This window comes from Pseudophryne corroboree, chromosome 2 (genome assembly GCF_028390025.1).
Source record: "Pseudophryne corroboree isolate aPseCor3 chromosome 2, aPseCor3.hap2, whole genome shotgun sequence".
Classification (NCBI taxonomy): Eukaryota; Metazoa; Chordata; class Amphibia; order Anura; family Myobatrachidae; genus Pseudophryne; species Pseudophryne corroboree.
The window spans coordinates 976,413,588-976,439,030 of NC_086445.1; the positions used below are offsets into that span (position 1 = coordinate 976,413,588).

Consider the following 25,443-nt stretch of genomic DNA (forward strand, 5'->3'; position numbering starts at 1 on the left):
CTAAAATATTAATATCTTGAGCCTACTTTTAGATTTGCCCTAAAGGTGGGTACACACTTAGCGATAAATCAAACAACATCGCTCATTTTGACCCTTCCTGAGTGACATTGTTTACTTTATCGCTAAGTGTGTATGCCGCCGCCGTCGCCGAGTGATGCACGGCCCCGCGGGTCGTTAACGACCCTCGCTGTCGGCCGTGCATGCAGCTCAATTTGGACTGTCGTCCAAAAACTGCATACACGGCCTGGCCGCAGCGTGACATCACTGAACAATATCATCGCCTAGTCTGCACCCACCTCATGGCTGAATGGATTCAAGGGGAGCGTGCCACTACGCATACTCCATGTTGCTGCTCCTCCAAGGAAGCTTCATTCCCTGGAACAAGTTGGCTACTGAGGCTATTTCTGAGCATGTGTGGAGCCATCTTGAGACTGTGTTAGAGTCCCACAGTGGGAGACGGTAGTCTTCCCTTTAGCTCCAACGAGGCTTGCAATCACCTGCTGTTTTAGATACTGTTCCAGCATCCTGCACCACTCCTGGTACCTACATACACTTGCCGGCTGGTACCTGTGTGACACCCCGCTCGCCTCCATCTACCAGTGTGTGTAACAGTGAGTACAGCTGTACCTATTTCATCATAATAAAATCACTCCACTGGTTAAGTAACTGGGCTGTTCGTAGTTGTAAGGCATCCACTGAGTACAGACACTCTGCTACATCCTCAAGTCTGTACGCACATATTGACAACATGATTAACCATCAGTGGTTGATGGTATTTAATCTTCGGGGAGAACATTTACAGTCACACTATCAATGGTTCAGGTCTGCGCATGCCCAAAGGGACTGGCACTGCAGCCATGTGCCATATTTAAAAGCAATGGGGTTTTGGAGTCAGACCTCTCCCAATGATAGTAAATCTGTTTACCATTGAGAGGGAACTATTGATGGCTAGGAACCATCGATGGTCAATGGCCATCCCTAATTCTTACCAGCATAGATGCCAAGCTAATACCCATTCCTTTCTTTGCTTTATTTTCAAATAAAAGAATTTTACAGAAGTTTCAGTATGCAGCTATTCTCAGAATGGTAGGAAATTAATTTTTCTTTGGGTTCCCAAAGTGATGATGCGTGGTTAGTTTTCACAGTGGGCTTTGTGAAAGACGGGTCTATTTAATTCGATCACATGCTTGCTTGCTGGCTCGTCAAGCATGAACATTTTATTTGATGTCCCTCTTGAATCAATTATTTACATCTCAACATCTGAGCTCCACTGCCAAAATACAGAGTCCGTGTATCATCCTGCATTCTCTTCTAAGCCCTGTACGATAATTGCATGAAAGTTCTAATTAAAAGTGTGTCGCGTTCTTTAAATATGCCATTGGAGGTGAAAAACAGTAGCAGTATTCCAGAGCAGTGTCTCTCCGTAATTTAGGGTCATTGAATAAGATATTTGCAGTGGAAAACAAGCCTGGGGCTATGTGTCTGACTACTGAACTAACACAAATTGCTTTGTCAGGGTATGGATCACAGACAGAGGTTCTCACATGTGAGTGTAGGAGAGCTGAGTAATGAAGGTTACTGCAGAGGAGAACATTTCATTGGTGATAAATAGCACATGGAGTTTCATATGTTCTTTCTGTGGAAAGCTACATAGGATTAGACAATAAAATGCAAGGTACTGGGCACCTGTCCAGCTACACACAGAGGAGGGCGCCATGTTGTGGGCGGAGCCACACTAGAAAATGGACCAAACCTGTTGTTCAGACAGACTGGTCAAATCAGGGATTTAACCAAATTGCATAAGCGACTGCTTTTGTAAATTTTTTCAGCTTTGGAAGCAAATGGTCAATTGTCATCTGCTCTCATCTTACCAGATTTTCATTCCAACCAGCCTGATCTGGCAGATGATCTGCAAGATAATTGTATAGTCAGCTTATCTTATGTCTATCTACTGATCTCATTATCTATCTATCTATCTATCTATCTATCTATCTATCTATCTATCTATCTATCTATCTATCTATCTATCTATCTATCTATCTATCCCTTAGGGCAGTGGTTCCCAAACTTTTTTTAATCAGGGTGCCCTAGAGTATCAGAATTTTTTTACAGCACCACCTAGACCAAAAGTTTCTTATTGAGGGATTTACAAAGAAATATTAAATTAAGTGAATTGTGTTTATATGTCACCCTTAGGTTTAATTGTGTGGTGAGGGACAAGATTTGCTTCTCTTTGTCCACATATGTTATGATTGATAGCCACCAGCACTGGTTTTGCCTAATATATTGACCATAACTCATTTGAATTAGTCCTGGACCACCAATCCAGGGCCCCCCTGCAAGCGTCCCGAGGCACCCCAGGGAGCCAGGGCACACAGTTTGAGAACCACTGCCTTAGGGGGTGATGTATCAAACCTCGGAGAGAGATAAAGTACCAACCAATTAGCTCCTACCATTTTACAGGCTGTGTTTGAAAAATGACAGGAGCTGATTGGTTGGTACTATCTCTCTGCTAGCTTTGGTAAATCTTCCCGTTAATCATTCGTTCAGCTTCATACTCAGTGGGTAGTGTGTACTTACCTCAGCTAACATTGGCCAGATAGTGTGACAGGAAGGAATAGAGGCTCAGAGTGCTTGGTTATGTCCACCCACAGGAGATGCTAACGGTGCCAAAACCATCAATCAGTAAAAGAGATGCTCTAGCCTCTCTTATGCTTTTATTTTATTTAAGAACTGTGTCTCCTGCAGAATTGGTGACCGGGTAGTGACTGTCTCTTCATGTTTCCACAGGTCGGCAAGCCTCAGCTGTGATCCTGGAATCTGACAATCTCAATGTGAAAGAACTTGAGTTTGGAGGTACCTTAAACTTAAACAATATATTATGTCCAACTTTGACAAGTGCTTACATATCAATCACCTGCTCAGTACTACTTCTTGTTCTATACACTCAGTATCTCTGCATGTATGTTGTCTTTGTGGTTGGCTGTGGAGTATTACTGTGTTACCGTTTGGTCATGCACCTGGTTGTGTGAGGACAAGTGTCCCTAAACATGCATTGTAGGGTTAGCACCATTGAAATGAGTGGTCTGCTTTGATAGATTTTTTTTTATTTACATCTTCCAGCGTTACTTTCCAGTATGATACATAGGGGTTTATTAGCCAATGGTGGTGCAGTGGCAGCATTGTGTATCGCTGCATATCACACGAGACATAATGTAGATGCACCCATTTTCATCGATAACTATAGGTAACTGTAGCCACCGGAAACCTGGAGAAAATGCATATCACTGTTTGATAGATACACCCCATAGACAGTAGCTTCCCTGGGCATAACAGTTGACACTCACATAGGACGGGATGTACTAACACCAAATGCAGACTTCCAAAAACTACTGTAAGCCTAGGGGCGTCTTTACACAGAATTCCCGTGAGAGGGATTGAAATTATCCTCTCTGTCCACTACTACTTCTCCCCGTTGGCTCGCATGTGCGCAGGCCGACAGCAGCGCTTGCACAATAGGACTTGTGGGTCATAATCTTCTGCGTTTATAGTCACAATTATTTATGTGTACGGTGTTAATAAAGCGCTGGCATGCAGTTAGTGGCGGTATAGTTTGATTACAATACGCAATATTTTATAGAATGCTGTTGATAAATGGTACATCAAACTGATTGGTTGCCATGGGCAACTTCTCCACTGGCTCACTTTTCCACTATTTGGGGGTCATTCAGACCCGATCGCTGCTGTTCGTTTTTACTCAGCAGCGATCGGGTCTGAACTGCGCATGCGTATATGCACCGCAGTGCGCAGGCACGTCATTTCCCCGGTGACGGGGATCGCCGTACAGCGACAGGATGAATGAAGAAAGAGATCGCACCGGCGATCGCAAGAAGATTGACAGGAAGAGGCCGTATGGGGGTGGCAACTGACCGTTTCCAGGGAGTGTCCGGGAAAATGCAGGCGTGTCCACCCATTTGGAAGGAAGATTTCTGACGTCAGCTCCGGCCCCGATCATCGCACGGCAAGAGTGAGTCCTGGGCTGTGCAGAGACTGCACAAACAGCTCTATGCACATCCGATCGCACCCCTGCACAGCGAATTCCCTTACCCCCTGTAGGCGGCGATTACCTGGTCGCAGCAGTGCAAAAATCGCCTGCTTGCGACCCGGTCTGAATGAACCCCTTTAAAGACAAAACATATATTTCTCAGTGAAAGACAGCGATGGCAGTCAGGAATTCTGCCAGTTTGATAAACAGCCTGGGTACATCAGTCACTCGGTAATCAATATTTTCAATCATTCCTGTTTGCTAAGTGCTTCGGTCCTTACACTTCATACGAAGATTACGAGTATCTTTATTGCTTCAATAACAGGCAGGCCTGTTTTTTTAATGTGCGTCCATAAGACTGATTCATTTACAAAATAAAAAATTTGTATCACTGCAGTATATCAATAAAATATGGCTGCAGTGGCCGAATGACTGTACTGCCCGGTGCTGCAAGTGTTAGCTAACTGCTTCGCTGGACATGTCTCAGGGTATATGTGCATCAGTGTGCTGGAGAGCGGCAGCCATTTTCTTGTAGCACACATCCTCCCCCGTGTTTCCACCATGGTGGGCAGGATATTGATGACATCCCTTCTGGACTTCCCCAGACATATTAATTCACATGTAAACTTCAGGAAACCTTCAGCCTATTATAGTTTTCTCCTCACTGTACATTTTATTCTGTGTCAGCAAATATTTAACTGCAAGGTCAATCCGTCTCTGCATGGGCCTGATTGACTTGCACATGGGGCCTAATTCAGACCCAATCGTAGATGTGCTAAATTTAGCACATCTACGATCTGTTTCACAGACATGCGGGGGGACGCCCAGCACAGGGCTAGTCCGCCCCGCATGTCTGGCTCTGCCCCCCACCCCCGCACAGGTACAAAAGCATTGCACGGTGGCAATGCTTTTGTACATGAGGAGTAGCTCCCTACCAGCGCAGCTCCTGCTGCGCTGCGAGTGACATCACGCAGCCACTGCGGCCTGCCCCCCCCCCCCCCACGGTCTGGGCACACCTGCGTTGCCTGGACCACGCCCCCAAAATGGCGGGCAGACGCCGCCAGCCCGCCCATCAAACGCCTCTGCCTGTCAATCAGGCAGAGGCGATCGCTGGGCTGAGATGCCGATAGCATCTCAAGCATGCACATGCGCACTGCGGCGCCTGCGCATGCGCAGTTCAGACCTGATCACCCGCTGTGTGAAAACGCACAGCAGCGATCAGGTCTGAATTAGCCCCATAAAGCGGCCACGGCCCCGGCTGTTTTCCATGTAGGTAAATAAAGGCAGATTTCTATCTGTCTTCTGAGACGACTACATCTATGCGACTACACTGTCCCATACCTCCCAACTGTCCTGATTTTTGCGGGATAGTCACGTTTTTCAGGCACTGTCCCGCTTTTCCACCTGCGGGCCGCAGTGTCCCACAGTCAAGGGGAATAGATGCTGTGACAGAGTCCCGGCTCCTGTTTCCAAAAGGTTGGGAGGTATGCTGTCCTCATCCACTTGCTGTTCTTCACCTGGTGCATGCATTTACACCAGACCTGTCCTTCATGCGAGAGATCCAATTCCAGGTCTCTGAATACACAGCAAACGTGTGCAATGTGTGATGTCCCATTGCCACCCAGTCACACCCATTCAGTTGCAAGTTGAGATCCGTATGACTCTGGATCACCTGTAATTGCTGTAAGTATGCAGGCCACAATGCAAGCGCAGTTTGCTAAATATTGCGAGTTCCGTACCAAGGGGGTCATTCCGACCTGATAGCACGCTAGCTATTTTTTGCAGCGCTGCGATCAGATAGTCGCCACCTATGGGGGAGTGTATCTTCGCTTTGCAAGTGTGCGAACGCTTGTGCAGCCGAGCGGTACAAAAAAGTTTTGTGCAGTTTCTGAGTAGGTCTGAACTTACTCAGCCGCTGCGATCACTTCAGCCTGTCCGGTCCCGGAATTGACGTCAGACACCCGCCCTGCAAACGCCTGGACACGCCTGCGTTTTTCCAACCACTCCCTGAAATCGGTCAGTTGACACCCACAAACGCCTTCTTCCTGTCAATCTTCTTGCGATCAGCTGTGCGAATGGATTCTTCGTTAAATCCTTCGCCCAGCAACAATCCGCTTTGTACCCGTACGACCCACCTGCACATTGCGGTGCATACGCATGCGCAGTTTTGACGAGTTTTGACCTAATCGCAGCGCTGCAAAAAATAGCTAGTGTGCGATCAGGTCAGAATGACCCCCCAAGACAACTCTGAATCTCTCGTGCGGTGTTACGGTTTCAGCACCACAATTTATACTCTCCTTTTTACATACGTTCCGCTCTGTAATCAGGGATTAAAGGGGAAGGAACTTGTGCACCAGCTGGAAAGTCATATATAATAAATACCACTGATATAATTAAAAGGACTTTTTTTTGTCTTATACTGTATGTATCATGAGTTAACAAGTTTTTAAGGTAAGAAAAAAAGTCTCTTGCTTATCAGCAAGTATTTAAAACACACACACACACAATCTTTTTTTTTTATATAACTATTTATTCAGCTGATGCCGGAACAACATGATAAGTACAAAATCAACACAGTAAATGAAACAGAAATATCTACATAATAAAACATAACTTTTAATGGTATAACGCTAGTAAGTGTAAAATATCACTTGCAATACATTACAATATACAAAATCCCCCAAAAGAAATAAAATAGTGTAAATAAAAAAAGCTGAAAGAACGTGACGTGAAAAGAGGATCACGTTGTAAAGTCTGTGTTAAACTGTCTGATTGTGAACCTCAAAAGCAGTTTATTCTGAGCTTTCCCTAAAGATCACATCATGCATTACAGCACTACTTATCTTTCTTATTCCAACTTTGGTCTAGTCCATTTTTATTTACTTTTTAAACTTTTTTCCCAACTCCGGTGACCTGGCCTGAATTAAATAATGTATGTGAAAGATGGTTCCTTCCAGTCTCATTGCCACCGCAGACGTACAATCTATGGTGGCTCCCCTCTGATTAGCTGAATTGCTGAGCAGAGGTGAATTTGTGGCATGAAAGATACGGCATCTCTTCATAAATAATTACCTAGAATAACCTGACTCTGAACAGTCAGTTTTTGTAAACAGGTCCTGCGCTTTCAATCCTGCAAGACCGCCGCACTGAAAACCACCTCTGCCACAGACATACCTGGGAGTGTCTGCTGCTGATGCGCTTATCCATGATCCGTGTGTTTAGTCGGCAACAAAAATGTCCCAAGTTTCTCTCCCCCCTTCAGGAAGTGAAAGTTTGTGGTTTGGAATCTCCAATTCTAAATATATTCCTTGTTGAAGCATTTAATGTTTCTGACAGGTGCGTTATAAGACAGGAGGGGGGCAGTGTACAGAAGCCCATGCCGCACCCCCCTGGAACAAATGGCACTGGCGCATGTGCAGAAAATCATAAAGACCTAGGGGTCTATTTACTAAGCCTTGGATGGAGATAAAGGGCCTAATTCAGATCTGATCGTAGATGTGCTAAATTTAGCACATCTACGATCAGCTTCCCTGACATGCGGGGGGACGCCCAGCACAGGTCTAGTCCGCCCCGCATGTCAGTCCCTACCCCGCCGCAAAAGTACAAAAGCTGGGCGATGCTTTTGTACTTTAAGAGTAGCTCCCTACCAGTGCTGCTCCTGCGTGCTGGCAGGGAGCTACTCGTTGCTGTCCGGATTTGCAGCGGCTGCGTGTGACGCCATGCAGCCGCCACAGCCTGCCCCCCCCCTGCACGGTCCGGGCACGCCTGCATTGTCCGGACCGCGCCCCTAAAACGGCGGCCAAAACGCCGCCAGCCTGCCCCCTTCTGCCCAGCAACCGCCTCTGCCTATCAATCAGATAGAGGCGATCACAGGGCTGAGACGGCCGTCGGCTGTCTGGCATGCGCCGGTACACTGCGTCACGGCGCATGCGCAGTTCAGACAGGATCGGTTGCTGTGCACAGCAGCGATCAGGTCTGAATTAGGCCCAAAGGGAATGGAGTTAAGGTACCAGCCAATCAGCTCCTCACTTCCATGTCATAGGCTGTGTTTGAAAAATGAGTTAGGAGCTCGTTGGTTGTGACTTTTTCCCCCGTCCACTTTATCTCCATCCAAGGCTTAGTAAATAGACCCCTAAGCCACCTTGCTTTCTACGCATGCACCATACTTCCAGTGTTGTCTTTGGAAATATGGAGTCTTTGCCTTACTTGAGGTGATCTCGTCAAAAATATGTCCGCTGCGCCATATTTCATAAGGAATCACCGGAAAAATGTTGTAGACAGTCAACCGGCAAGACGGACATGTAAATGCAATGTGTTCAGATGTGTGGTGTGGGTACCTCTTGACTTGAAGGCCTGTGTACACCAAACAACTGGTAACTTTTATAAATACCTGCTTTCTGATTGATATTTCTAGTTGTCTGCTGATGTGGAGGTCAGGTAACTAATGTGTGACCTTGATGTAACCACGGTGACTTTTACTCTTTTGCAAATCTACTGTCTTCTACATCAACTCGAACACACAAGATGGCTGCTTCCACCTCAGATACACATTTTGGACACACCACCAAGACTGAGATGTGATCAAAATGATTTTGCTGTCTTGCAGAAACCATCCTCTCCTGCAAATACAGACTGGAGAAGGAGCAACAGCACAGATTAGAATGGAAGAAAACTGCCCTCAATGGAGCTGCCTCCTTTGTCTATTTTAATAACTCACTATCAGGTAAAGTATCGTCCTTCCCTAAACACTGAATATGTGCTGTATGTTTCTATACCTAATGAATCACTGGAATCCCATTCATCACATCAGCCACTGAGAAGTTACAGCTGCATTGGACACAGTTAATATGGACGCAGTGTTCTGTCTAGCCTATATATCAGCATAAGATTGCCCAACAAAGCCACATTATTGTGCTTTCATCAGGGTTGTAATAAGAGCTAACACTTCTCTAGGCTTTGTGAATAAATATACCCTTCATTAATGAACAAGAAACACTCAGAGAAGCGCTACCATTAGACAGCATTAATAAAATTTATTATTAAAAATATTTGATATATAACTATCACAATTCAGTAAATAAACCAAGTATCCTGTGGTATAATAAACTCGTGTAATATACACCAAACATTAGTAGCTAAAGATAGTAACAAATATAAGATACATTGTAAAAACTCCCTTGGAAAAACGTCACCGCTGTCTCCTTCCTGATAGTGGGCGCTGGCTGCTCACACCGCTGTGCAGCGGCACAGAAGGAGCTGTCAGTAGCACTGAATGGGGGCTGGACTCACAGGACAATGTCGGAGCGCGGCTGATCCGGACCAGAAGCCGTTCGCTCGTGGTTACGTGGCGGGAGCCGCCGAAGCACACTGCTTGTGTGTTGAGTCTTTGATGATGACCAGGATACCGGACAGAATGTCGGGCGGGATGCTTGACGCGTTTCTCAGCCTCGAGAACAGGGGCTGTTTCATCAGAAGTCCACCCATTCAGTGCTATTGACAGCTCCTTCTGTGCCGCTGCACAGCGGTGTGAGCAGCCGGCGCCCACTATCAGGAAGGAGACAGCGGTTAATTCCTCCACCATTAAAGGCCTGGGTAAGCTTTGCACGAGACTGTTCAAATAGCGGTTCCAGCTTAAAAGTCACTGCATCATGCATGGAAATATGTCCATATAAGCTGCCCATAAAAAGCCTTTTTATATTTGGATGAGACTGTGAGCACTCAAGCTGTTTATTAAATGGTGGATAGTTCAAGTGTACATCATTTTAAGTGTGGATGGACTTCCAAAGAAACATCTCCTATATATTTGCCTTAATCTGTGACTCTGTGCCCGTAACGCTGGGCGGAGTCACAGTGGCTGCATGCAGGGCAGGAACAGTCCCCTCCCTCGGTACGCCCATCCCCGCCCCGTCTCCGCCCAGTGCCCTGTCTCTCTCCTCCCCGTACACTCCCTGTACGTACCCTGGTGATCCTGCAGCCGGGGAGCGGGGACTGTAAGCCGGACTCGCCGTCACCGCACAGTCCGGAGGCCCCCCCTCCCACAGCATTCACCCCACCCGCGGCGCACGGCCCTCCTTTCACCCGTGGCACACACCGCATCCCACCCGCGCCCACAGCCCTCCTCCCACCCGCGCTGCACACCGCATCCCACCCGCGCCGCACGGCCCTCCTCCCACCCGCGGCACACACCCCTCACCCAACCACTGCACTCCCGTCCACTCCCCCACCTGCTGCACCCCCCACCCCTCCCCCACCCGCGGCACCCCCGCACCACCCCCATACCACTTCTCCCCCCCCCCCGCACCCTCCACCTCACACTCCCCTCCAACACCCGCAGCACTCCCGTCCCCTCCTGTAGCACCCCCCCGCCCCTCCCCCACCCGCAGAACCCCCCCTACCCCTCCCCCACCCGTGGCACCCACCACATCCATCCCCCACCCGTAGCACCCACAACCCAAAAAACCCACCCTCTCTCTCCCCCACCCGCAGCACCCCCCCTACACCCCCCCCCCCCCCCCCTACACCCACGCACCCTCCACCCCACCCGCGCCGTACGGCCCTCCTCCCACACGCGGCACCCCACCCGCGCCGCACGGCCCTCCTCCCACACGCGGCGCACGGCCCTCCTTCCACCCACAGCATCCAACACATCAGCCCCCCACCCGCGGCACACGGCCCGCGCCCACCCGCACCACACGGCCCCCCGCACCCTCCCACCCGCGGCACCCCGCACCCTCCCACCCGCGGTACCCACAGCATCCACCCCACCCGCGGCACACACCCCTCACCCAACCACTGCACTCCCGTCCCCTCCCCCACCTGCTGCACCCCCCACCCGCAGCACCCCCGCACCACTTCTCCCCCCCCCGCACCCTCCACCCCACACTCCCCTCCAACACCCGCAGCACTCCCGTCCCCTCCTGTAGCATCCCCCCGCCCCTCCCCCACCCGCAGAACCCCCCCTACCCCTCCCCACCCGTGGCACCCACCACATCCATCCCCCACCCGTAGCACCCACAACCCAAAAAACCCCCCCTCTCTCTCCCCCACCCGCAGCACCCCCCCTACACCCATCTCCCCCCCCTACACGCACGCACCCTCCACCCCACCCGCGCCGTACGGCCCTCCTCTCACACGCGGCACCCCACCCGCGCCGCACGGCCCTCCTCCCACACGCGGCACCCCACCCGCGCCGCACGGCCCTCCTTCCACCCACAGCATCCAACACATCAGCCCCCCACCCGCGGCACACGGCGCGCGGCCACCCGCACCACACGGCGCGCGGCACCCCGCACCCTCCCACCCGCGGTACCCCGCACCCTCCCTCCCGCGGTACCCACAGCATCCACCCCACCCGCGGCACACACCCCTCACCCAACCACTGCACTCCCGTCCCCTCCCCCACCTGCTGCACCCCCCACCCCTCCCCCACCCGCGGCACGCCCGCACCACCCCCATACCCACTTCTTCCCCCCTGCCCCCCACCGCCCCTCCCCCACCCGCGGCACCCACAGCATCCACCACATCCGCGACACCCGCGGCGCACGGCCCTCCTTCCACCCACTGCATCCAACACATCAGCCCCCCACCCAAGGAACACGGCTTGCGTCCCCCTCCCGCCCGCACCACATGGCCCGCGGCACCCCGCACCCTCCCACCCGCGGCACCCCGCACCCTCCCACCCGCGGTAACCACAGCATCCACCCCACCCGCGGCACACACCCGTCACCCAACCACTGCACTCCCGTCCCCATCCCCACCTGATGCATCCCCCACCCCTCCCCCACCCGCGGCACCCACAGCATCCACCACATCCGCGACACACGCCCCTCCACCACCCGCAGCACTCCCGCCCCCTCCTGTAGCACCCCCCGCCCCTCCCTCACCCGCAGAACCCCCCCTACCACTCCCCCACCCCCACCCGTGGCACCCACCACATCCATCCCCCACCCGTAGCACCCACAACCCAAAAAACCCACCCTCTCTCTCCCCCACCCGCGGCACCCCCCCTACACCCATCTCCCCCCCCCTACACCCACGCACCCTCCACCCCACCCGCGGCACCCCCTTATCCATCCCACCTGCCGAACCCACACCATCCACCACATCCGCCCCCCACCCGCAGTACACACCCCTCCCCCACCCGTAGCACCCCCCCCCCCCTCCCCCACCCGCAGCACCCCTGCACACCCCCCCCCCCCATACCCACCTCTCCCCCCCCCCCCCCATGCTCCACCCCACCCGGCCCTCTCCCACCCGCGACACCCACAGCATCCACCACATACGCCCCCCCTCCCACCCACAGCATCCACCACATCCACCCCCCACACACGTCCCTCCAACACCCACGGCACTCCCACCCCCTCCCCCATCCGTATCACCCACACCCGCATCACACCCCTCCCCTGCCGCAGCGCATCCGGACCCCCGCAGCCGCCACTCCTCCAACCACAGCACCTCCGGCCCTATCCCCCACCCACACCTTCCCTAGAGCCGGATTAAGGGGGGGTCCCGGGGATACGTATCCCCGGGCCCCCCTTTCCAAAAGGGCCCCCTGCCACACCACAGATCGGATCTCTCTTCCGATCCGATCTGTAGTGCTGTAGAGATGTGACCTGTGTTCCAGGGCACATCAGAGCTCCGGTGCAGGGACCAGGTGTTTCCCTGCACCAGACTGGAAGTGGCGACGGGCAGCGGCGCTTCAAACTTGGCGCCGTTTTGCCAGCCAATCTGAAGCGCTGGCGGCGGGAGCTCTTTTCCGGCGCCGTCCGCAAGTGGATTTGGACTACGCTAAAATCTCGAATAATACAATTTCCCCAAACACTGCAACTCGGGACCATCATGTGGCCTCTCCTCATCTCTGCCTTGAGAACACCAGGACCAATGCCTGCTACTTCTCTGTCCAAGAACATCATGACTGCCCCCAAGACTACCCCTCAAGCTGAGCAGGGAACTGAGGGGCGTGCGCATCAGGACCAGATTTTGCTGGGTCAGTTCCATTGGACATTAGTGTGCACTCCACATTCTTACACCCACCCGCACTGCTCCCCACACTCTCACACCCACCCGCACTGCTCTCATGAGACCAGGACATTTATCATTTTCACAAATTAATGTTTTCCTGCAAATGTGTCTTTCTCTTCTTTCTTCTTACAGGGTACTTTCCCCCCACTGTGTGCTATTCCTGTAATGTGTACCTCCATTGGTTGCACACCCTGCCAGCAGTAACCTACACAGTGCGCCTCACATGGCTGCCTCGGATGGTTCCTCCATGGGCAGGGTGTGCTTCATTTGGATCTTTCCATGCAGGGTATAGCATACTCCTACACTCGTGTCAGCTTTCCCGTGAATGCATTTGGCCCTTGTATGGCTCATCTCCCACTGTGTAACCTTCGTAGTGCGCCCAACATGGCTGCCTCATCTGGTAAACTTGTGGATGGGATGAAAAATACATGGACCTGATGGTTTTACTGGAACCCTACTCTGAACCTAAGGACTCTGCAATCTCCCCGTTTTGTGTTCTCTTCTAGGGGTGGACTATTCCACCCTGGGTAATCCTACGCAGAGCGCCTAAGATGGCTGCCGCACCTGGTACCTTGTGAGGGTGGAATACACAACCCCTGGAGGTTATTACCCAAAATGCTTACACCAACCCTGCATTATGCTTTCTGTCTTTATTGTCTGTGTGGTTTATCTTTTGATGTAATACTTAAATCTTCTGTATTATGTGCATTGTTTGAGTTCTAGTTGGCGCCGCGGATGGCTGCCTCGGTGCTGCTCTGCCAAGCAGCCTTTGTGTTTAGTCCTACATGTATAATATGTCTAATATGTTGAGTCTATTGTACAGTTGCAATGTGCAGTATCAACTCATACGTGTAATGTATGCTATGTTCTTCCCCCTTCGTATGCTATGTATTCCCCCTTCATGTTGCTGCTTGGCGATGCATTGTACCACAAAGAATTCCTAGTGTACGTGAGTACACCTGGCCAATAAAGCTGATTCTGATTCTAAATCATGGCTCGCGGGGCGCCGGCCAATCAGATTGTCTCGCCGGGTCATTGGCCTTGCCCACGCCATCTGACGTCAGATGCCGGGCGGGAGCCGAAGAAGACGACCGCGCGGAAGAGCGCAGAAGACACCAAGCGAGAGCCGAAGAGGGAGGCCGCGCTGAAGAGCGGTGAACAGCCGATGGAGGGAGAAGAGCTCCGGTGCCCGCTGAAAAGGCCGGAAGACGCCGTGCTCCCGATGGAAGATAACCCGGACCAGATGAGGCCTCAGTGAGGTGGTTTCTCACTCACCCCCCCTTTCCTCCCTAGACCGTCAGGGATCGGGCACTAGGACCGTAGGTACAGTCAGGCCCTCCCGGCCTGTGGGTATGTAGTCGGGCCCTCTCGGCCCGTAGCCATTTATAGTCGGGCCCTCCCGGCCCAAGGGCGCATGGTGGGCATTAGGCCCCGTTAATAGGTGCACCCCCCACCCCTCTCTTCAATAGGGACCCCACTGTCTAAAGCACCCCGGGCCCCCCATGGTCTTAATCTGGCTCTGCCTTCCCCCATTCGCGGACCTACCACACCCTCCCCTTCCCCACCCGCAGCACCTCTTGACCACCTATCTACTGGCCTGTGTATGTTCAAAGGCGTGCAGGGGTTAACGGGGCGTAGCCCCAACCGACGGTGTGAAGAGCGCCCGTAGGGCGCGATGAATCACCTAGTCTAATAAATTTATGTGACCAATTAGCCCATGCATGGAGCTTAATTTAAGAAGCATCAGTTAAGCATAAATGCTGCATCTTTATCCGGAATACAGGTGGTGACGTTTTTCCAAGGGAGTTTTTACAATGTATCTTATATTTGTTACTATCTTTAGCTACTAATGTTTGGTGTATATTACACGAGTTTATTATACCACAGGATACTTGGTTTATTTACTGAATTGTGATAGTTATATATCAAATATTTTTAATAATAAATTTTATTAATGCTGTCTAATGGTAGCGCTTCTCTGAGTGTTTCTTGTTCTGTGAATTTTTTGGTTGAGGATCAGCACCTCAACTTTGGGAAGCTGCTGCCAGAGAACAGTAATAGCATTTCAGGTGTCTTATAGCCATTATACTAGCGCCCACCTACCCCTCCTTTTTTTTCGTTTGTGCCTTCATTAATGACCCTGAATACTCATACACCTCTACTTAGCATAGCATTGTGAAGAAGTCTGTATGTTTATCTCAACTGTAATTTGAGATTTAAAAAATATGGGGTCTATTTACTAAGCCTTGGATAGAGAAAAAGTGGACGGAGATAAATGGGGACATGTACTAAGCAGTGATAAAAGTGGAGAAGTGAGCCTGTGGAGAAGTTGCCTATGGCAACCAATCAGCTGCTCCGTACAATTGTATAGTATGCAAATTATAAATGTTACTTCAATGCTGATTGGTTGCCATGAGCAACTTCTCCACTGGCTCACTTCTCCACTTTTATCACTGTTTAGTACGTATCCCCCATAAGTACCAGCCAATCAGTTCCTGTCATTTTTCAAGCCCAGCTTGTAGCATGACAGTTATGAGCTGATTGGCTGGTACTTATCTTTATCTCCGTCCACTTTATCTCCATCCAAGGCTTAATAAATAGACCCCTCAAAGCCTGTTTACTTGTTTAATTTAAAAAAATTGTATCGAATTGCATACATTGTTCCGTCTTTTCTTTGTGCTAACAGCTGAGTTCCAGAAGCGAGTGGAGATGATGGGTGCAAGCCTAAGGTTTAGAAATCTCACCAGAGAGGATGCTGGGAGTTATCGCTGTGAAATCAGCGCACCTCAAGACAAGAAAAACTTTCAAGAAATCACTATCAATCTAAACGTTTTAGGTAAGAGACCTCCATGATATATAGAGTGATGTGTATCTGATGGGCCTGGAATTGCGACGACATGCCATGCTTCTACGTGTACGGACTAAACCCTGCAGATACCTGTTGTCACTGATGTTCATTTTATTTTATTTTTTTTGTTGCCCTTATGCCTCACAAGATTTTTCTATCCTTAGTTTTGGGACTTACTTTCTCCCTATGCCACCACTGTCTTAATGAATGACCCTCCCGGCTTACGTGAGAACTACTTTCCCTTCACAAACATGTTTGTGCTCTATGGGCAGCATGGTGGTGTGGTGGATAGCACTACTACCTCAGCACTGAGATTATTAGTTAAGTTTGTAGAGATGACCTACCTGAGCAGAGTTTGTATGTCCTGTACATGTTTGCGTGGGTTTCCTCCTCACTCAACCCCCTCCCCCCAAAAAAAATAAAAAAAAATAAAACATACTGGTAGGTTAAATGGATTCTGACAAAATTAACCCTAGTATACTGTATGGGGTATATTTACTACAGTGTGAGTTTTTTAGAAGTGGAGATGTTGCCCATAGCAACCAATCAGATTCCACTTATGAATCAGCTATCTGCTTCTAGAAGATAATAGCTAGAATCTGATTGGTTGCTTTGGGCAACATTTCTACTTCTAAATATCTCACACCTTAGTAAATATACCCCAATGTATGTGTGTATGTGGTCGTATATTAGGGAATTTACGAATGACAACTATTTTCTGTGTATAAATATAAATTAAAGATAATACAAATTAAATTACAGATAAATTAAAGTTTATTTAAAAAATTCTAAATAATACAAAAAAAAAATTAACTTACAGCTATAATTTAAAATATTTTATTCCTAAACAAAAGAAATTATTTATTAATGCAGTGACATATTGACTGACACTTTGGCTGCTATATTAAAGTGGTGGTAAGGTTTTTTTTTTTCAATGTTGTATTAAAATCTTGACTTTTTTCTACTTTAGTTGTTACTATCCTGACAAAAAAAAAAAAAGTATAAATAAATATATTTGATATTTTTTTAAGTTATTAAACTGGATTACAATAATGGGGTCCATTCAATTCGTGCCGGTTTTTCCGACAGTTAGAAAAACCCGCACTTTTCCACAGTTTTAGGTCGAATTTGCATTCGACCTATTCAATAACATTGGCATTTTTCCGACTGTTGGATAAAAATTACAATGTCGAAAAAAGAGAATTCGCTGCCGATACACGTACGTTGTCCAGTTTGCGGGCATTTTCAACAGGTTTTTGGCCTATATTTACGACAATGCCAATTCGACTTTAAAAATAGTCGGATTGGCATGTCGAAAACGGGACCAAAGTAGACGAAAACGACGCAAATTGAATACTGAACTGTTGGATCCTCTCTGTCGGAAAGGATCTGACAGGAATTGAATAGACCCCAATGACTCAAATGCTGTAACACTTTCTTATCTTAAAATATGTGATAACGTGATCTGTTTATTCTCATTGGCAGGATTCATTTTTGTTTCTTACCCAGAATTGTTTTTTTGTAAATGTTCTTCTGGAGAATCTCAATGGGGAAATGGAATAGCCTGCGAGATGCAGGCAATGATGCGATTCAGGTGGGTCTGCCTGATGTTTTAAAGCGGAAATAATTTAAAAGACAAAACTCTGTTCATTTTAACTTTCTAAATTATTGCTGCTTTAAAACATCGGGCAGGCTAGCTGTAAACTCAACGATGCCTGTAAGTCGCAGGCTATTCCATTTATCCCAATGTGGTGAATTATCAATGTGTTCTAACAGTTTGTGTAATTCCTAATGATATTCAAATAATATATTATAATAAATAATATATTATTACAAATTTTTTTAGAGAATGTATAGATAATTATAATTAACCTATACTTTTACAGGGAAAAGGATGTGTTATTAGCTGGTTGATCAGTACTAAACCAAGAGGAAAGTTATAGGCAGCACAAAGTGTAAGAGAAGTTGAACTGTGCATTTGTAAATAGACACATAGGGGTTTATTTACTAAGATTCGTAATTTTCAGAATCATGTTCAAGTTCAATCACGACTGACATTGACAGTGTAAAACTGCAACTTTTTGAATTGATTACGATGGATTTACTAAGCTGTCGTATTCGGGTTTTTCTTTTCTTCCGATGTCGATGTCATTCGTGGTTTTTTACCTATTTTTACGGCAGTGATTAGCAAAACACTGCCGACTTTTTTTACAATCAATCTCGGCCGGATCTGTGTGATCCGTGCTGGGGTTTTTTTTTTTGTTTTTTTTTAATTAAACACTGTAAAATAATAAAAAAAAATGCGTGGGGTCCCCCCTCCTAAGCATAACCAGCCTCGGGCTCTTTGAGCCGATCCTGGTTGCAGAAATATGGGGAAAAAAATGACAGGGGTTCCCCCATATTTAAGCAACCAGCATCGGGCTCTGCGCCTGGTCCTGGTCCCAAAAATACGGGGGACAAAAAGAGTAGGGGTCCCCCGTATTTTTAAAACCAGCACCGGGCTCCACTAGCTGGACAGATAATGCCACAGCCGGGGGTCACTTTTATATAGTGCCCTGCGGCCGTGGCATCAAAAATCCAACTAGTCACCCCTGGCCGGGGTACCCTGGGGGAGTGGGGACCCCTTCAATCAAGGGGTCCCCCCCCCCAGCCACCCAAGGGCCAGGGGTGAAGCCCGAGGCTGTCCCCCCCCCATCCAATGGGCTGCGGATGGGGAGGCTGATAGCCTTTGTTGTAAAAGAAAAGATATTGTTTTTAGTAGCAGTACTACAAGTCCCAGCAAGCCTCCCCCGCATTCTGGTACTTGGAGAACCACAAGTACCAGCATGCGGCGGAAAAACGGGCCCGCTGGTACCTGTAGTACTACCACTAAAAAAATACCCAAAAAAATACAAGACACACACACCGTGAAAGTATAATTTTATTACTTACATACACACATACATACATACTTACCTATGGCCCCACGCAGGTCGGTCCTCTTGTCCAGTAGAATCCAAGGGTACCTGTTGAATAAATGATATTCACGAGATCCAGGGGTCCAGGCTCCTCGGCAAATCCAGGGTTAATCCACGTACTTGCCAAAAATAAAAAAACGGTGTCCCGACCACGAACTGAAAGGGGCCCCATGTTTTCACATGGGACTCCTTTCCCCGAATGCAAGAAACCCACTTTGCCTTCTGGCTAAGTGGGTTTCTTCAGCCAATCAGGGAGCGCCACGTTGTAGCACTCTCCTGATCAGCTGTGTGGTCCTGTCCTCACTGACAGGCAGCACACGGCAGTGTTACAATGTAGCGCCTATGCGCTACATTGTAACCAATGATGGGAACTTTCTGCTCAGCGGTGACGTCACTTTAGGTCAACCGCAGGGCAGAAAGTTCCCATCATTGGTTACAATGTAGCGCATAGGCGCTACATTGTAACACTGCCGTGTGCTGCCTGTCAGTGAGGACAGGACCACACAGCTGATCAGGAGAGTGCTACAACGTGGCGCTCCCTGATTGGCTGAAGAAACCCACTTAGCCAGAAGGCAAAGTGGGTTTCTTGCATTCGGGGAAAGGAGTCCCATGTGAAAACATGGGGCCCCTTTCAGTTCGTGGCTCGGCTTTCCGTTTTCTTATTTTATGCAAGTACGTGGATTACCCCTGGATTTCCCGAGGAGCCTGGACCCCTGGATCTCGTGAGTATAATTTATTCAACAGGTACCCTTGGATTCTACTGGACAAGAGGACCGACCTGCGTGGGGCCATAGGTAAGTATGTATGTATGTGTGTATGTAAGTAATAAAATTATACTTTCACGGTGTGTGTGTCTTGTATTTTTTTGGGTATTTTTTTAGTGGTAGTACTACAGGTACCAGCGGGCCCGTTTTTCCGCCACATGCTGGTACTTGTGGTTCTCCAAGTACCAGCATGCGGGGGAGGCTTGCTGGGACTTGTAGTACTGCTACTAAAAACAATATCTTTTCTTTTACAACAAAGGCTATCAGCCTCCCCATCCGCAGCCCATTGGATGGGGGGGGACAGCCTCGGGCTTCACCCCTGGCCCTTGGGTGGCTGGGGGGGGGGGACCCCTTGATTGAAGGGGTCCCCACTCCCCCAGGGTACCCCGGCCAGGGGTGACTAGTTGGATTTTTGATGCCACGGCCGCAGGGCACTATATAAAAGTGACCCCCGGCTGTGGCATTATCTGTCCAGCTAGTGGAGCCCGGTGCTGGTTTTAAAAATACGGGGGACCCCTACTCTTTTTGTCCCCCGTATTTTTGGGACCAGGACCAGGCACAGAGCCCGATGCTGGTTGCTTAAATATGGGGGAACCCCTGTCATTTTTTTCCCCATATTTCTGCAACCAGGATCGGCTCAAAGAGCCCGAGGCTGGTTATGCTTAGGAGGGGGGACCCCACGCAATTTTTTTAGCAAAAATAAGCACTTTCACACCCCTTCCCACTGATATACATGCACGGATCTCATGGATCCCTGCATGCATCTCAAATCACGGATAAAAAAAGCAGGTCTGTTTTTTTTTAGGACTTTTTTACGAGTTGTAATTTTTCACGGCAGTGTTTTGTGTTTTTTTGCTTTGCACTTCTTAGTAAATGACCGAGATTCATATTTAAACAGCCGCGTTTTGACCGATGGTGTATTCATTCGTAATTTTTTACCTGACCTTGCAAAAAATTACGAATGCCCTCATCACTGCCGTGATTAGTGCTTAGTAAATTACCGAGATGACACTTTGATGAAAAAACGGCATCTCGGTCAAAATCGGGAGCTTAGTAAATATACCCCATAGGGTGATATTCAGTTGTTATATCACAGCTGATCTCCCGTCTAAAATGACGCGTTATTCAATTGATCTATTTTATCACACATTTCGCACCCATAGCAGTTGGGTTCAGTCGCGTAAAGCGGCTAAACTCAATTAAACCAATGGGCACGATGCTAAAAATCCTGTTTGGATGCCCAAACGGGTCACTTTTCGCACATTTCAGTTCGGAACCCCTGGGGTGAACAGGTGCGGGAGGGGGAAAAAAGAATTGAATATCGCCCTTAAAGTAACCACCTGTTAAGATTAGCGTAACTGTCAGGAACTGGTGCAGAATCCGGAATTCGGGATCAGGTACCAAGTGGTTGACGTTACCCAGAACAGAGGCGCGGAGTCTAACACGCCGGAAGGTTTTCACCAGGGGGATATGGGCTTCGCGGCTTCCGACGTGCAGGTCGCAGCCCCCTGTCTGGGTCACTTGATACCTGAACTGGACTAGAGTTATGGTAAAGGTGTTGTATATGATCAGCCGCAGGGATACACAGGAACAAACAGGAACTGGAGAAGGTGGCAGGGTGCACACGGCCAGATGGTACGCTGGGGCTGTGGAGATGGAACAGCAGCAGGCACTCCAGGGGTGACACAGGAGGTAGCGGCACACGGACGGACTGGGGTGCAGACACTTGGAGACAGGGTAACGGCAGTCGGCAGACTAAAGTCGTCAGCAAGATGTTGAAGCTGGAATTCAATACTGGAACAAGGCAATACCCACTGGACAGATGAACTGAGACCAGAGAGGAACCAGAGAGCAGAACACCACATGGAGTAGCTATAACTGGCAAAGCTTCTTGGGATTGAGAGGCTTAAAAGAACAGGCTGGACCAAACAGTTGTGAGCACCAGACAGGCCCCCAGTAATTGATATAACATGCAGCTGCAGTGCAGACTGAGCAGGCTGACAAGCTGAATAGTAGTTTTCAGGTAACGAGCTGTAATTACAGAATCCAGACACCTGTGAAGTCAGTTGCTGAGTGCAGGAGCAAAGGCACTGGGAGACAACTATGCAGGAGCTAGCTGTGACCTGTAGTTCCACAAACTGAAGCAAAGGTAATTATAACAATAACAAAACACGAGTGCTCAGGATTGTAACAGTACCCCCCCCCCCCCTTGAAGAGGGGTTAAGAACCCCTAGAACCAGGCTTATCCGGAAATTCACAGAAGAAAGACCTCTTAAGTCTGGGTGCATGAAGAAACCGCTCTGGTACCCAGGTTCTCTCTTCCGGACCGTAACCCTTCCAATGCACGAGGAAATGAACTTGACCCCTCCTGAACTTGGAATCCAGAATCTTTTCCACAACAAACTCCTTGTGACCTTGGACTAACACAGTGGCAGGCCTTCTGGAAGGAGATCTTCTAAATCTCTGGGACACAAATGGTGGTTTCAACAAGGAACAGTGGAAAGTGTTATTGATCTTAAGTGATTTTGGTAAAAGGAGTCGAAAGGCTACTGGATTAATCTGTCTAATAATCCGGAATGGACCAATGAACCTAGGCCCAAATTTTTGAGAGGGCTGGCGTAACTTGATATTTCGAGTGGACAGCCACACCATGTCACACACTTTAAAAGTACACGGTCTTCGTCGTTTGTCAGCAAATTGTTTGGAACGAACAGAGACTTGGTTGAGTGCCAGACGTACTCTCCTCCAAATTTTCCTCAGACGAGCTACAGGATCAAGGGAAGAAGTCTGTTGCTGCAGGATGTCAAAAGCGTTAGACCTAGGATGGAACCCAGAGAGACAAAAGAAGGGTGACATGGATGAAGAGGAGTGACTGAAATTATTATATGCAAATTCAGCAAATGCCAGATGGTCCACCCAATCGTTATGGTACTTGGAAATATAACAACGGAAATACTGTTCAAGAGACTGGTTCACTTGCTCAGTCTGTCCATTGGATTGTGGATGATAACCAGAGGACAGACTAAGATTAATATCCAAGGCTGAACAGAAAGCTCGCCAGAATTGAGCAATAAACTGAGTTCCTCTGTCGGAGACGATGTCCTGTGGTAATCCATGTAATTTAAAGATATGTTGGATAAACAAGGTTGCCAATTCCCTGGCACTGGGGAGCTTGCGAAGAGCAACAAAGTGAGCCATCTTACTGAACCGGTCTACCACAACCAAAATGGTATTGTACCCCGATGACTTGGGAAGATCAACCACAAAGTCCATAGAAATATGGGACCAAGGTCTTGAGTGTTAGGTTCCTGGTGCTCAGAACAAGGGAGATGTTATGAAGTGAGTCCAGAGCACCAGGACGTAATGCTGGGAAAGGGTAACGGAATGGGAATAGCCCCTGGCACCCTACCTCCGTTGTTTTACCCGTGCTGTCAATTCACTCTTGCGAGACTATGGTTTCTTGGGCCCATGGCAGCCGCGTTTGAAGGGCGGATTAAGTCTGCCCAACTCCGATGCCCCATCAGGTCTTAAGGAGAGACAAAGAGTGAACTGAGACAGGGTAATAACAAGGGGCCCTCTAACTGAAACAACCAAAGCCAGGGGCTACTAACTAGGCTAAAACTAAATGTATGTGCGGCCCGCCGCCAAAGGAAAAGTACAACAAAGGAAATGCTGACCACACTCCGACACAATACTTTTGTGTACCGGCGGTGACAGCATAAGCAGAACCCTCTGCAAAACACCAGTGACAGATACAACCAAGGAATACAGCGGCCTAGGCCGACGGATGCGGCAAAGCCGCTACTCACGGAACCGGTACAAATACTGGCAAACGGACAGGAACCCCCAATGCTGCCGACACAGACTCTCAGAACTGGAGGACAGGCAGAATCCCAAACGACAGGCCGGTGGACACCAAGAAGCCAGAAACTCGACCAGGCATAGGCAAAGCCACAGGACTTCTGGACAGGAACGCTTCACGGCAGGACACGGGATCAGACACAGGAATCGACACAGGGACTGACAGGAATCGACACAGGAAGCAGCTAGACTGACACTGCTAGACAGGAGCTCAGGAACTGGCAGGAACAAGCTCAGAACTCAAACACTCTGGAAGACTGGATACCTAGAAATATCACCAGCGTCTGTGAATTGCACTCAGCCAGCATATAACAGAGAGGCCTAATTAATTATGTCATGCAGCTGCCCTGTTGCATGACTCCAAACTGACAAGATGCAATTAGCAGCCAGGTGAGGCTGAACACATGGGAACAAGCTGCAATTACACAGACTCACCACCGGCAGCAAACAAGAGTATTCTTAAACAGAGCAACGGGAAATCCTGGCCTGCAAGATAACTTATAAACATAAAATAGGAATAAACCACTACCTGTGGTTCATAACAGTATCCTCTCCTTAAGGGTGAGATCCGAGCACCCCATGACACCCACGGGGAACATAAACAGAAGTATAACATAAAATACATAACCAAAATGCAAAATGGAAATGAGCCACAGCCGTGGCTCATAACATTGAGGGAACCGTAAGAGGCGTAAGATGTCCCATGGGAGCTTTACAAGGAGTTTTATGTTGAGCACAGATCTCACAAGCAAGAATGAACTCTCTAACATCTTGATACATAGAAGGCCACCAAACTGAGCGAGACAATAAATCCAGAGTCTTAGAAATCCCTGGATGCCCAGAGATTCTTTTTACATGAAATTCAGATAAAACTGCTTTCCTGTACTCTTTAGGGACAAAGAGGAGTCCTGAGGGAGTCCCCATGGGTGCAAGAGACTGTTTGGCTTGAATCTGGGAGACTAAATCTTGAGCAAGACCAGCATGGATATTGGAAACAGGAATAATTGGTTCAGAAGAGCAGGATGAATTTTGAATTGGAAGGAAGCTTCGTGACAAGGCATCTGCTTTAAGATTCTTCGATCCTGGCCGATAGGAGATCACATAGTTGAATCTAGTGAAGAATAATGCCCATCGTGCCTGTCTTGGGTTCAGTCTCTTGGCTGACTCAATATAGGATAAGTTTTTATGGTCAGTGAGGATTGTAATCACGTGTCTCGCCCCTTCCAACCAGTGCCTCCATTCTTCTAGAGCCCACTTGATAGCAAGCAGTTCACGATTTCCAACATCATAGTTGGCTTCGGCAGGAGAGAACTTTCTGGACAGAAAAGAGCACGGGTGAAGTTTAGAATCCACTGGATCTTTCTGTGATAGGACTGCTCCCACTCCCACTTCAGAAGCATCCACTTCCATAACAAAAGGCAGGTCAGGATTTGGATGACTAAGAACAGGTGCAGATATAAAGGCTTTTTTTAACTTGAGAAAAGCTTGTAGAGCTGAAGGTGACCAATGTGACGGATCCGCACCTTTCTTGGTCAAAGCAACAATAGGTGCAACAATGTCTGAAAATGAACGAATAAATCTCCTGTAATAATTAGCGAACCCAAGAAAGCGTTGTATAGCTTTAAGGTTAGTAGGTTGTGCCCAATCTTGAATTGCTTGAAGCTTACTGGGATCCATGGAGAACCCCTTGGGAGAGATGATGTATCCTAAGAAAGCGACTTCCTTCACTTCGAATTCACATTTTTCTAACTTGGCGTATAGATGGTGCTCCCGGAGCTTTTGCAACACCATCTGGACATGGACTCGATGCTGCTCCAGTGACCGTGAATATATCAGGATGTCATCCAAGTAGACCACAACAAATTTTCCCAGGAATTCTCGGAGCACATCATTGATAAAATCTTGGAAGACGGCAGGAGCATTTGACAATCCAAATGGCATAACAAG

At 48.7% G+C, this 25,443-nt stretch overlaps 1 protein-coding gene across 2 annotated transcripts in view; it reads left to right on the forward strand.

Annotated features, from left to right (window-relative positions):
• JAM2 (junctional adhesion molecule 2) overlaps window positions 1-25,443 on the forward strand; it is a 171,605-nt gene that overhangs the window by 97,725 nt on the left and 48,437 nt on the right. For both annotated transcript variants that reach the window (XM_063956373.1, XM_063956374.1), the window contains exons 2-4: window positions 2,791-2,856; window positions 8,652-8,768; window positions 15,753-15,902. In XM_063956373.1, coding sequence (XP_063812443.1) covers window positions 2,791-2,856; window positions 8,652-8,768; window positions 15,753-15,902 — 333 coding nt within the window. The remainder of the gene's footprint in view (window positions 1-2,790; window positions 2,857-8,651; window positions 8,769-15,752; window positions 15,903-25,443) is intronic.